Source organism: Notothenia coriiceps, unplaced genomic scaffold (genome assembly GCF_000735185.1).
Source record: "Notothenia coriiceps isolate Sejong01 unplaced genomic scaffold, NC01 NC01_scaffold00006140, whole genome shotgun sequence".
Lineage (NCBI taxonomy): Eukaryota > Metazoa > Chordata > Actinopteri > Perciformes > Nototheniidae > Notothenia > Notothenia coriiceps.
This window is the reverse complement of record NW_011338841.1, coordinates 159,180-173,020: the sequence shown is the minus strand read 5'-3', so window position 1 is coordinate 173,020 and position 13,841 is coordinate 159,180. Positions and strand designations below refer to the sequence as shown.

General features: G+C 40.1%; 1 protein-coding gene across 1 annotated transcript in view; it reads left to right on the top strand.

Annotated features, from left to right (window-relative positions):
* The first annotated feature begins 243 nt into the window (after window positions 1-243).
* LOC104943526 (DNA topoisomerase 1-like) overlaps window positions 244-13,841 on the top strand; it is a 21,565-nt gene continuing 7,967 nt past the window's right edge. Inside the window, exons 1-10 of the mRNA XM_010768968.1 lie at window positions 244-359; window positions 1,766-1,853; window positions 1,955-2,073; window positions 2,170-2,285; window positions 4,321-4,442; window positions 7,376-7,498; window positions 7,640-7,827; window positions 8,976-9,120; window positions 11,288-11,431; window positions 11,904-12,089. Of these exons, the coding sequence (XP_010767270.1) occupies window positions 295-359; window positions 1,766-1,853; window positions 1,955-2,073; window positions 2,170-2,285; window positions 4,321-4,442; window positions 7,376-7,498; window positions 7,640-7,827; window positions 8,976-9,120; window positions 11,288-11,431; window positions 11,904-12,089 (1,296 nt within the window). The 5' untranslated portion in view covers window positions 244-294. The remainder of the gene's footprint in view (window positions 360-1,765; window positions 1,854-1,954; window positions 2,074-2,169; window positions 2,286-4,320; window positions 4,443-7,375; window positions 7,499-7,639; window positions 7,828-8,975; window positions 9,121-11,287; window positions 11,432-11,903; window positions 12,090-13,841) is intronic.

Here is a 13,841-nt window from a genome sequence, read left to right as displayed (position 1 = left end):
AAATTGTAAATATTTTTACATTTTCTAATTTAAAAAAAGTGTTACCGTCACTAGAGTTCAAAGGGTGACTGCTATTTTACTCCATGCTTCAAAGCTACAGTTTTTTATATGCTGTCTGTTTTCAAATATGGCAAGATAGATTTACATTACAAGGCATGCTCCTCATTATTAAAAGCATCCATTAACAATATTAGTGACAACAACTTAATATGTCCTCTCTCTTAATTTTTGGGGTTTAGGGAATCGGTGAAACAGGAGCCACAGGATGATGACTTTGCTGCAAAGAAGAAAGGCATGAAAAGAAAGAGGATTAAGGATGAGCCCATAGAAGGCGCTTCACACTCCACTGCTACACCCAAGTAAGTGTGATCAGCTCTTTAAGCCGTGGATTGGCCCGGAAGGAAAGCACTTTTTACTTGTAGAAAGTTGTTTTGCTATCTAAAACACATGTTGATGTTTGATAGTTTATCAGCTTCCCGTCTTCCTTTCTTCTCCATATTGTGTTAGCTATAGGGTTGCTCAATTCATATCATTGTTTATCAAAATATCAATGCAACCTAGGGCAGAGTCCTGCATCGGGTCGGGTATCCGCGGGTACCCGACGGGTGACCCGCAAAAAAGGTGATTTGCGGGTGGTATTTTTTCAAACACTTTTTTCCGGGTTCGGTTCTGGGTAAAACAAAGATGATGCGGGTCGGGTTGCGGGTGTTGCATAATAAATATATTTAAATAATAATAATTTAGTTTAATGTTTAAATCCTTAGACCTCTCCCCCGCGGGACCGAGCATAATCATAACCTCTGCAGCGCATCAATCTGCTGCTGAGCGCGCCACATTCTGAATGGCTGAGGTGAAGCTCTCTAGCGGAGAATACAGAATTTTCAATAACTCTTCCTCAGGAGCGAAATCCCACGTCTGGGAGGCTTTTGGTGTCATCCTAGATGCAGAAAATAACCAACATCCCAGGCTTTTTGAGCCAAATATGCAACTGCGTGTGTTAATAATTGCACGTTTTCACTGCTTATATATATGCGGGTTCGGGTTGGGTTGCGGATCTTGTGCCTGCGGGTCGGGTCGGGTTGCGGAACTAATTGGCAATATGTGCGGGTAGCGGGGCGGGTTCGGTATTGCACGTCGCGGGTGCGGGGCGGGAGCGGGTCTTGAAAATCAGACCCGTGCAGGACTCTGACCTAGGGCAAGATTCAAATAGCAGGAAGCACACACTTTGTTAAAGGCTAAATAAGAATAAAGTATTGAGGTGCTTTAGAGAAATGGTACTCTACAGTCTTAAGAAAACCTCTTTGTTTCGTATAAATCCTCTTTAAAGGGGAATTATTCTGCTCATTTTCAGTTTCATATCTGTATGTAGTGTCTCTACTGAAACATGTCTCCATGCTTTAATGTTCAAAAAGTTCTTTATTTTTCTCATACTGCCTGCCTCTTTTCACCCTCTGTCTGAAACCAGAGCCCATTCTGCTCTGATTGGTTATCTGGCCGGGTCTGTTCTGTTGTGATCGGTCAACTGCCTAGAGATTTCCTGACCCATAGCCTATCACTTACAATGTGTAGCAGAGGATTTTAGCCTTAGCAGACCCTTTACAGGCACAGAAAGAATATATAACACACTGCAGGAAGAAGTGTCATTCTAAACGAAATTGCGAGTCAGTCAACATGTTCGCAATTTGTCATTGTTTCCAAATGATGCACCTCCAGTAAGAATTATAACTAACTACTAGTATTCTGTCTGTCTTCTGGGTGCCTGCAGATCAAAGAAGAAAGATAAGAGAAATGGGCAGGAAGAAGAAAGTGCTGGAGAAGATCAGAGAAAGAAGTCAAAGAAGAGAAGAGAAAAGGTAAAGCACTCTGTCTTCATCAGTAATACCCCCCTCTGCTTTATGAAGTTTGACGGAGTTTGAGTTCTTTGAATTCACATGTCGAGTTTTTCTCGGCACAGGCGGTAAAGAAAGATGATGGAGAGCACCCGGTGTCCCAAAAACCGAAGAAGACAAAAAAAGAAATCACGGAGGCGAGGGTCAAAAAGAAGGACGAGGAGGAGAAGAGTCGCTGGAGATGGTGGGGGAAAGACACACATATTCAAACACAAACTACCCGGGGGGGCAACCGGAGAGCTTTCACTCACTTTTTTTCCATCATCTTGCTTTCTGTCAGGTGGGAGGAGGAGAAGTATGAAGATGGCGTGAAATGGAAGTTCCTGGAGCACAATGGACCCTTCTTCCCCCCCGAGTACCAGCCTCTGCCAGACAACGTTCACTTCTACTACGCTGGTCAGTGGAGCACGGAAGTTAAATGTGTCAGAAAGGGTGATTTGAAATGTGGTTGAAAGGCTTTATCCACTCTCTACATATCTTAACTCATGACTGCAATTTTGAAATATCTTGGTACCTCTCCGCTGCTGTAGAGTCTATTCAAAGCAAATCGCTCCACTTCAAGCACTATACAGTAATATCACTTCTGGACGGTTTTTGTGGGTTCTTTCCCTTACCTTTTGTACCGGCTAAAATAACTGGATGGCCTACCTGCCTGTCAGCCTTCCATCTGTGCACAAACTTATCTCGTGCCCTCATTGGTCATGGGCGCGTTCGTGTGTGTTGGAGGAGGAGCTCTGTAAGGAAGTGGCAGATTTTTTCCGGTTGTGTATTTTCAAATTCTAGCGCCCTCAAGCTGGTTTCTCAAACTTACCTGCCCCACCTTTAAGGGGAGGCAGATAAAACCAAAAGTAAAAATGTGATGACAACAGATCATCAAAATATACCTTGACAAATATAAGAAAAAAGAACAATACACAAAAAATACACATAACTTTACATTTGTAAAACAAAAAGCAAAATCTTGCACATACCTGCAGTGCTTTGTGGATGTGTATGTTGATTTGTGCATAACAGCTGTAAAACAATCCAATAATAACTTGTATTCCTACGATTCAAAGCTTTATGCTCGTTAACACAGCTTTATGCTGTTTCGCTCGCCTCCTTTCAGTGCTTACAAAACACAACCGACTTTAAAATGCTATAGCAACATCCAGCCTGTTGGACGTTCAAGAAAAAGTGAAATTGCATAGCCTTCCCTCAACATTCTTTGGCCTCTTTTGTATCATTTGGATCAAATGGGACAGGCAAATGATACTGTTGTTTTGCTGGAAATATGTACCGTAATTTTCGGACTATAAGCCGCGCCTTTTTTCCCATTTTTCGACCCTGTGGCTTATATAACGGTGCGGCTAATCTATGGATTTTTACAGCTAACGGCCATTAGGGGACCTCCTAAATCTATGGATTTTACAGGTTACAGTCCACCACCTTTAACTCTATGGGCTCTATGGCCGGTCCGCGCCCCCCACCGTTAAGCGGCGGGCTCCAGCAGGAAAATCTGGAGGCCGGAAAAGAGTGAGACAGGTAGCACGCAAAAGTAAAAGTGGAACCGAGAGTGGTACGAGAGACAGAACAAGAGCAAGACAGACAGACATTACGAAAGCGAGACAGTTTGTCCCCGTACCACTGGTTGAAAACCACTGCCGTAGATCACTGCCGGTACGTGCGCTGGGAGCGCACCGTTTAAGTTTGAATGTTGAAAAGTTTGTGTGTCTGAAACGCTATGTGATACAGTACAGTTTACACAGCACAGTACATCTTCTGTAGCTACTATTGCACTAAATGGTAACACTTGAATACGTTATGCAAATATGCAACTTGTTTGTTGAAATGTTAATAAATGGGAGCTTCCTCAAACAGCCATCTCTTTCCCGACAATCCCCTCTGTGCACGAACCCTTACATATGGTAATTAAACATTAAAACACCTGCGGCTTATAGTCCAGTGCGGCTTATATATGTACACATCATTCAATTTAGCTGCTGCGGCTTATATTCAGGTGCGCCTTATAGTCCGAAAATTACGGTAAGTGCAAATCTTTTAAATTACAAAAAGAAACCGGACCAGATATAGAGGAACAGTGGACAAAGTTGCATATTATATAAAAAAAGATGTCTAAGAAATGGTTGTTTAAGGTGTGTTAAGTCAAACAGATTGATAACATGGTGCTATTGATTTGTTGATGAGTAAAGCCAAAACAGTTTAGCAGTTGTTTTGATTTGTTAGTTCCTGTGCTCTCATGTACAGCTCACTCTTTATAGTGGGGCTAAATGTAAATCTTTGTCCTTGCTTCTATAAATTCACTGATTAGTCTGACTGCCAGGACTCCACGGGAGCTGAGGCCTTTTTGAGTTTGTTTTTGTAACAACGTTAGGGTAGAAAGGCCAACTTGGTGGTTAAATAAAATAAAAAATGTGTTTTCTGTGTGCAGGAAAGAAGGTGAAGCTGAGCTTGGCAGCCGAGGAGGTGGGCTTGTTCTTCGCCCAGATGTTGGACCATGAATACACCACCAAGAAGGTGTTCCGGGAGAACTTCTTTACAGATTGGAGGAAGGTAAGGCGAGAAAGAAAGTCATAGATCTTCTAAATTCGTGGGGGTAAAGAAGCCTCACCTCACTGACCTTCTGAACTGACACCTTCAGCTCAGAGCTTTATCCCTAGCAGTAAAAAATAAATAAAGTGAATTTGACATTTAAATGAAAACAAGCCCTTTTACAATTTCAAATAAAACAACATTCATTTTCAATGTGACATTTGGTAATGTGAACCATTGTTTTTCTGTCCGGCAACATTTCCCTTGATGCTGCTACAATCATGACTGGGAGCTTTGACACCTGTAATGTTCCATGTAGATGGGTGCTTTTAATGGAGTTACTCTAACTGTTAATACAGAGGAATAAAACAGAGAAATCAGAAACACTATCTAGATGACATCAAAGTACAGTATCAGTGGTCTTTAGCTCTGTGTTGTGTATTGTAGAATATCTGTGTGTGTGTGACTGGTGCTGGTACCTGCGCTGTCGTCTGTCAGGATGTCCTCTGTGCGCAGAATGCACCGTGCCAAGCCCCGAGGTATATCATGCAGAATTAATTTTGCGCTGCTTAGTGCTCAATGCACTTGAAAATACGATTTGTGTGAAGGCATTGATATGCTAATCCTTACAAGTAGCTGCCCTGCATATGAACAAATCCAATTAAACTGTTTTATTATAGCCGGAAAAAACTCGTCTCGCTCCACTGCCCTCAGTGCCCGCCCACCATCGGGTGTCAGTCATGCTTAGATACGCACACTGACTGAGGGTCCACACTGTCGGAGTGTTTGTGGAGAGGTGTGTGTGTGTGCTTTTGATTCTCATATGAACCTAGGCGACAGTGGACTGGATCAGTGCTGCTCTGAGAAGCTTCCTCCATGACTCCTTTTATTATCTTTAATGGATTTCTTCAGGTTAGACGCCCTTTTGTTTGTCTATGGTTAGACCATATAAGTCTTTCTTCTATTGTGATTTCTATTTGAATTGAGAACGATAAGGCTCACCAGTTTTACTGATTAGCGATGTGTGAACACAACATCAAGATGTCCTTCAATAAGCCCGGTTCATTGTTTATCAGAATTAGTATTCTTTATTTATACTTTGGGAAATTGGGTTCTATGAAAGTTGCTTTATTTTTAAATTAAAATGATAAAATAATTACGTATTAATATTTCTATATACACAAGAAGTAAGAACAGACAATAAAAAGATAATATAAAATAGAGTAAAGGTTTTAATATGAACAAAAAAAAAATGTTTTCCAATGAAAGACTAATTAAATGAAAAGTGAGAAAAAAAAGATAGACAAAAAATGTATAGTTAGAATGTGTAATGAAAATAAAATGAAATAGAAAGCATATATTAATAGTAACAATAATTAAAAATAAAAATGTTGAATAAAAGATCAAATAAAATAGAATTAAAATATTAATATAAACATAAATTAAAATGTGCTATGAAAGATGAAATGTAATGGAATAGAATACAAATATTTATATAAACAGTTGCACAATTAAAGCTACGTACAATATTTAACATGTATCGCTGTTATAACCTGGCGCTGGAGAACAACATGCCCGCACGAATCGTCACCTGAAACACAGTTGTTGCTCTACACAGTAATTGTTGTTCTCCAGTTCCTGTTTCAATAGCTTTCCTCCCCATAAATTCAATTCAAAATCCATTTGTGTTGACCTGACATTTTAGCACCAGAAACTTCCGTGATGAAGCACAAAGCCCCCGCTGACTCGCTCTGTTTTTGACCTCTTTGATGGGGTGACCCCTTGTTCAATAACAGTAGAAAGTTGACAATTATAGTTGAAACTCAGCTGCTCCGCTCTGCTGTGTCAAGCCTGTTTGTTTAGCTCGCTTGGCACTGCAGTTCTTCGGGGGAATGTGCTTTACTCTGGCCTTTCATAACGATTCAGCTTTTTTACCCTTTTCTGCCGCTCAGCCTCCATAAGGATGAACAATTAGACAAAAGGTCACGGATGTGCTTTGATCATGCTTGTCTTATTTGGTTTTATGATTTATTATTGTATTATGCTCTATTGGAGGCACAAAGGTTGCGTATAAATAGCTCCTAGTAAATTGTATGAAGCAGCAGAATTGTCTCTTTCTTCCCTGAGCTCAGGATTCTGACTCGGCACAGAGGAAGTGTTTGAATGTGCATTCTTTATGTGGTCAATATGGTGGACACTTAATTTGTTTTATCAGTATTTCTCAGCTCCAATACTAAATAACAATTGGACTGTGGATAAGAATATGCGAAATGTGGCCATTATTCAAGCAATTAATTCTTTTATTTGTTTACTTGTATTGGTTTCTTTATAGGCTACTGCTACAGACAGTGAAACGTGAGGAAAGGGGAGAGTCTACTTTACAATCAAACCGTACTGTTTATGCCTCCTTTTTGTTATGTATCCCAACCATTTCCCCCTGCCTTTTAGAAGTGTATCTTCCATAACTTAAGTGAGTTTCTGTATTATTAGAATATCACTAATGTTCAGCAGTGTCCGGTGCATCAATCCTAAACCAGTTCTGAGTGATAGCCTTCTTTCCAGCAGCATGGAGAATATTTATCTTCTTCATGTATAGTTCCATCCATATTTCCCAAATATAGTTCAATACAAGTTTGAGGTATTCCGTACCCAAGTACCTCGCACAAAACGAGTTTCACACAATTATTTCTAAGTGACACAGTAAATTTGGGTTGCTACTTCAAATTATTTTCATTAGATTCATCTGAGAAGTCAAGCAGCAGACACTTAGATGTATAAATTGAAATAGCACACAAAAGAAGGAAAGATTAATTGAGGATACATTTTTTTTTTGCTGATTACATTTATTTTTTTATCACTAAAAGATGTCCCTGTTTTTATACATATATCACTCAAGAAGACTCCTGAAGCGCTGCCATACTCGGTGTTGAATCTGTGTGCTTGTGTCTCTTTAGGAAATGACCCATGAGGAGAGGACACTGATCAAAGATCTGGACAAATGTAACTTTACAGAGCTCTTCGCCATGCATAAAGCCAGGGTGGAGGCCAGGAAGCTCATGACCAAAGAGGAGAAACTGGTAACATGCTGGCCTTTTAATCTGTACTGTGCATTTGAATGCTGTTGTCTCCATAACTCACAGTACTGTCCTTCCTGGTGTCTAAAGAAGGTCAGCATGGATAATTTAGGTTCTGGATAACTCATATCTTTTTGGTTTTAGGCTGTGAAAGAGGCCAACCAGAAGATTGTTGATGAGTACGGCTACTGTCTGCTGGATCACCACAAAGAGCGCATCGGCAACTTTAAGATTGAACCTCCAGGGCTGTTCCGGGGCAGAGGAGAGCACCCCAAACAGGGCATGCTGAAGACAAGGATCCTACCAAAGCAAGTCATCATCAACTGCATGAAGTGAGAGCAGTGCACAATTAACATAATTTCTTTAAGGGAAATCCAAAATATGGTTTATTAAAGCAGTAAATCACTTAAGAGATTTAATTATGCATCACTTATTCACTCACAGTAGCAAGGATCTCAAGGGCTAAACGTTGATTGGCTGACCACAGAGGACATACAAATGCCGGCCTATAGGTTGATATAAAGTCTATAGGTTCATTTAATGTGGAAAACTCTGCGGTGCTTGGTAAGGTGTGTGTGTGCGTCTGTGTGTGTATCAGCTGTGTCGCATAAATAGCAGGCAGAATAGCAAGCAAATGAGTATTGGAAACATTTTAATTCAGGATCAATGCGTCATCTGATCAGCTCTTCTCAAAGACCTTTTTAGAGACTATCTATCAACATTTTTAAAGAGGCCCTATTACGCTTTTGGGGTTATCGCTTTCCTATAGTATTATATACGTCGGTGCATGTAAATGGTCTGCAAGTGCTCAAATACCTGTGTTTCCCAACCCTAAACCCCCGAAACTCCTCTTTTGGACTCCTTTGTTTACTTCCGTAACATAATGACATCACTATGTAACACTCACACTTCTATTGGCTAGCTCTCCAACACATTTTACGTGATAGGCTAAGGGGTGGGACATATTTAAGTGGTTGACCAATCACAACAGAGCCAGCCAGCTAACCAATCAGAGCAGACTGGGCTCTGGTTTCAGACAGAGGGTGAAAAGAGGTGCTGCAGCACAGGCAGTATGAGAAAAATAAAGAGCTTTTTGAACATTAAAGCATGGAGACATGTTTCAGTAGAGGCAAAAAATACAAACATGAAACCTTAAAATGAGCAAAATAGGGCCCCTTTATTACTGATAACCAGTTATAAAGATAAGAGCCCACACAAACGGGGCAATACAATATGACAAAGTCAACAGTAAATACAATTAAAGGCAATTTCAGCACCTCTAAATGGATAGCGCTTTGAAATGCTGTGTCTAGCACATTGTAGCAACAGATTGCCAGACTTAAAGGAAAGTGGCTTTTTATTTTCCCATCATTCTGGGTTTAGTTTGTAGTTCTGACTTCAGTCTCTTTTTAGTATGCTCTAGCTTGTACTCCAACGCTCACACACACCCTCTTTCCTGCTCTGTCTCTTTCTCTGACAGAGGATCCCGTGTCCCTGTGGCGCCTGCTGGTCACAAATGGAAGGAGGTTCGTCATGACAACACTGTGACATGGCTGGCCAGCTGGACCGAGAACATTCAGGGATCTATTAAATACATCATGCTCAATGCCAACTCTAAACTCAAGGTAGCCTGTCCTCCTACATACGGGCAACAGGCAGATGCCACATTACCATTCCAGTAAATGAGCACATATTAATTAGCAGTTGGATTGTTATAGTGCAGAGACTGGCACCATTTGTGTATTATGGTGTGGATTTGATATCTCTAATTATAATCAAGATTTAATAAATGTTTAGATGGTTTTCTCAGTTAATGGACACATATGGTCCTGAAGCACCTGAATGCATCAGCAGTCAATCATTGGCATAGTAGTCTCTTTACTCAACTGCTGGCCACCTAACAATACTGTCATTTTGACAGAAATGACAGTTACAAATTCAATTAGGTATCGCAGGCAAGTAACATTAGTTTTCTCCATGACTAGCTGACATGAACAGTTGAAAAACAACCATTCATTAAAAAAAACTACTAATATACTTATGGTATGTCATCTGACATTTATGGTGTTTTTAAAACAAACTACTTGCCCTTATTTTTGGCTTTTGCCTTTTCTTGTCTTATTTAATTAACCAAACAACATTTTTCTGACAACACTGATGAAATATAAAACATATGGGTAGTCAAGGCACCAGCATTTTTTAATGAAAAATTAATTATGGAATAAAAAAAGGTATATTTGAGCATGCAGAATCAGTTTTCATCAGTTTTTTTATTTTAAACGAATTAATTCACAGCATTTGAAAAGCGTGCCGTTGTTAGTAGCTACTCTGTTTTCAGGAAGACAGCTCGGTGTCTGCCAATTGGCAAATCCTATTGGCAGCCAGCATCTTGCTGAGCACTCACAAACTGAGCACGCGGTAATGATTGGTGCTAAAACACCCTGCATTCCAACTGAGATAAATTAACAAGTTGCACTAAAATGTATTAAGCTAAACTGGCAATCAAGTCATTAGAAAATACGGCCAATGCAATCATGACACAAAATAAGTGAAGAAATGTAAAGTGTAAATCTTTGCACAGCAATTAATGCTCATTCTGTAATAAAGGTATAGATTTATTTAATTGTTAAGCAACGGTTTGCCATTTACTTTGCAAATAAATTAACGGAATCGGGAAGGCCAATTGAACCCTTTTAACCCAAGTCTAACATGTGCTTCTGTTTGAAGCTGAGGGCCTGTGTCCACATAGCGTCTTTTTAATTGTTTTTATGACCACAATATGTCTACAACGTATCCCCACCGTTGTACGACAGCCTAGCATGGATCTTTTTTTACTAAACATTTTTGACACAGTTTTTTCACTATAAGCAACAACCGGAAGATTCATGCTCTCACAGTTTGTTTGAATGAGGTAGGCACCGCTCGGTCTGACAGCCATATAGCGAGGGAGGAGGACGATATAAGTCACACACGCACAGGCAGCAACATCCGCTCTCCATTCGACCAATCTGCTCCAAAACAAAATGCCTTTTCAGTCTTTGTTATAATATTGTTCTTTGGACCAGCACAGCCAAAAACAATCTTTTTATTCAATTTTCTTAAAAGTTGTAGTATTTTCAACTTTGAGCGGCCTCACAAAAAAGGCAGAGGCCTCAGGAAAAAGACGCTTGGCACATAGTTTCCGATGCCATGAGCTCTGTTTTCATTGGAATCAATTTTAAAAAGAAAAAGGCTTTGTGAACCTGGCTCTTATTGGGGTTTTTTTCTTAGAAATTCACGGTCAAATAAGCCAGAACTGTTTGTGTAGGAAATGTGCATTTACATTCTTTTATTTATTGGTTGTACATTATTAAAATGCCATTATGGTTTTGTTTGGAGAGTAAATGGCAATCCCTATGTGTGTTAAATAAGACATGTGCGACATCTTTGTTTTTTCCCCCACTTCTCTCATATCTCTTTTTCGCTCTCCTCCAAAACATCACTCCTTTTCTTTCTTCTTTCCATCTTTCACGTGTAAAGGTTAAGTTATTCCACTGTTAGTCTCCATGACAATAGGCCTGTGCGTGTTCACCGATGGTGCGTTTAATCGCCTTGGTCCAAACTCCCAATAAATAACCAGCAGTAAACAAGCAAAGTAATGTTGTCATTAAAGTAGTGTGATATAACATAGCATTAATGTCACGATAACCATTTTGAATTATGTCAAAGAAACTCACTTCATGTCTCCTCTTTCCTTTTCTCTATCTCTATACCTTTTGTCCCTCCTTGTTTCCTTACTTTCATCCTTTGTAGGGAGAAAAGGACTGGGAGAAATATGAAGTTGCCCGCAAACTGAAGTCATGCGTGGGCAACATCCGTGAACAGTACGACCAGGATCTGAAATCTAAACAGATGCAAACCCGACAAAGAGCCGTGGCCCTCTACTTCATAGACAAGGTCTGAGCCGTGGTCAAGGAACAACTCTGGCGTGCGAACACAGCAATCAAGATGCCCAGATTTCTATGTTTACACGCCAGTGCTAGAAATAACTTTCACAGATTATCCTAAGTGCTCAGGTCTGATACCAGGAGCCACGTATTGGAAATCGATGCGATGCGTCTTGATTGCCTTCTCTTTCTTCTCACATAGCTGGATGGAAGATCTTTCGCAATGAGATAAATGGATTATATGTAGCCATTTTCTTCCAGCGACCCCAAGCTAATTATTTCTCTGCATTGAGTCAAATGATAGATTGAGTGTGTGATTGCTTTTGGCTCGTACCAAAGACTATTCAAATTCAGATTCAGCTTTGTTTACTTCTTTTTTATTCCTATCTAAGGACTCTTGAGTATGATTGGCAAATGCTTGGTGCTGGATGAGTATGTGTGGATTTGATGTGTTTCTATCTCTATCTTCTGAACTAAAAAAGCTGGCGCTGAGAGCTGGTAACGAGAAGGATGAGGGAGAGACGGCGGACACGGTGGGTTGCTGCTCCCTGCGCGTGGAGCACATCACCCTCCATGACAAACTGGACGGCAGCGAGTGTGTGGTGGAGTTCGACTTCCTGGGTAAAGATTGCATTCGCTACTACAACAAGGTGCCCGTCATCAAGAAGGTAAAGGAACAAAAAGTTGCCAAAGTACTCACACATGGATGTCACAATGCTAGAAGTATAATACCTGATATTAATCCCATCAGGGTTGGAAGGGGTTACTTTAAAAATGTACCGGTATTCTGTTGCGATTACTAGATGCAGGTAAAAATAAATGTTATCTGAGTATCGGAATATAAAAGGAATGTAACCTGATTACTTTCCAGGAAGATTTGTTTTTAAATATTGAAGCAAAATGAAGAAATCTATGGATACATCTCTCAACACCCATATGAAACAGAACTGTGAACAGATTTACTATTTCTTTATCCACTTCAAAACAATGGTACTTGCATACCATGCTGCGAATGGATCTGGCCCTTCCTACATCCAGGACATGGTTAAACTGTACACCCCAGCACGTGTACTTCGCTCTGCATCAGCCAAACGACTCGCTGCACCCTCGCTGCGAGGGGGACCCAAGTTCCCATCAGCAAAAACACGTGGGTTTGCTATCCTGGCTCCAAAATGGTGGAATGAGCTCCCCATTGAAATCAGGACAGCAGAAAGCTTACACATCTTCCGGCGCAGACTGAAAACTCATCTCTTTCGACTCCACTTCGAGCGATAGAATTACTAACAAAGAACTGCTAACAGAGCACTTATATACTAATAAAGGACTGGCTTATCTAAAGCCAGTTGAGTAGCACTTGAAATGTTTGGCTCTATGAAACCTGATGTACTTATATGATTCTGTTTTCTTCAAGGTTGTATCTTCCTGGTCGAATGTAAAAGCGTCAGCTAAATGCAATGTAATGTAATGTTTATGGATATTTTACAAATCACTCTCCTTTTAAACTTTATTCTTTTTTTACTGTCATATAGTATTTCATACCTGTTTTTCCTTTATTCTCTTATTTTTTATAATGATCATATAAACGTGTCCTCGGAAATAATTGTTTACATTAATGGTGACCAAAACGTTTGAGACCCACTGAGATAACACTGAGAGAGTCATTTAGCTCACTGAGTCTCTCAGTCTGACAGGAGAGGACTCTCCTCCACTTTGTTGTTGAAAAAACTCCTTACAGGACTGTCTCAGAAAATTAGAATATTGTGATAAAGTTATTTATTTTCTGTAATGCAATTAAAAAAACAAAAATGTCATACATTCTGGATTCATTACAAATCAACTGAAATATTGCAAGCCTTTTATTATTTTAATATTGCTGATTATGGCATACAGCTTAAGAAAACTCAAATATCCTATCTCTAAATATTAGAATATCATGAAAAAGTATACTAGTAGGGTGTTCAACGAATCACTTGAATCGTCTAATTAACTCGAAACACCTGCAAGGGTTTCCTGAGCCTTGAAAAACACTCAGCTTGGTTCAGTAAACTAAATCACAAGTATGGGGAAGACTGCTGATCTGACTGCTGTCCAGAGGACCGTCATTGACACCCTCCATCAGGAGGGTAAGACACAAAAAGAAATTTCTCAAAGAGCAAGCTGTTCACAGAGTGCAGTTTCAAAGCACATCCACAAAAAGTCTGTTGGAAGGGGGAAATGTGGCAGGAAACGCTGCACAACCAAGAGAGATGACCGCAGCCTTAACAGCATTGTGAAGAAGAGTCGCTTCCAGAATTTGGGGGAGCTTCAAAGACAGTGGACTGAAGCTGGAGTCCAGGTATCAAAAGTCACTGTTCACAGACGTGTCCGGGAAATGGGCTACAATAGCCGTATTCCCATGGTCAAGCCACTTCTGAACTCAA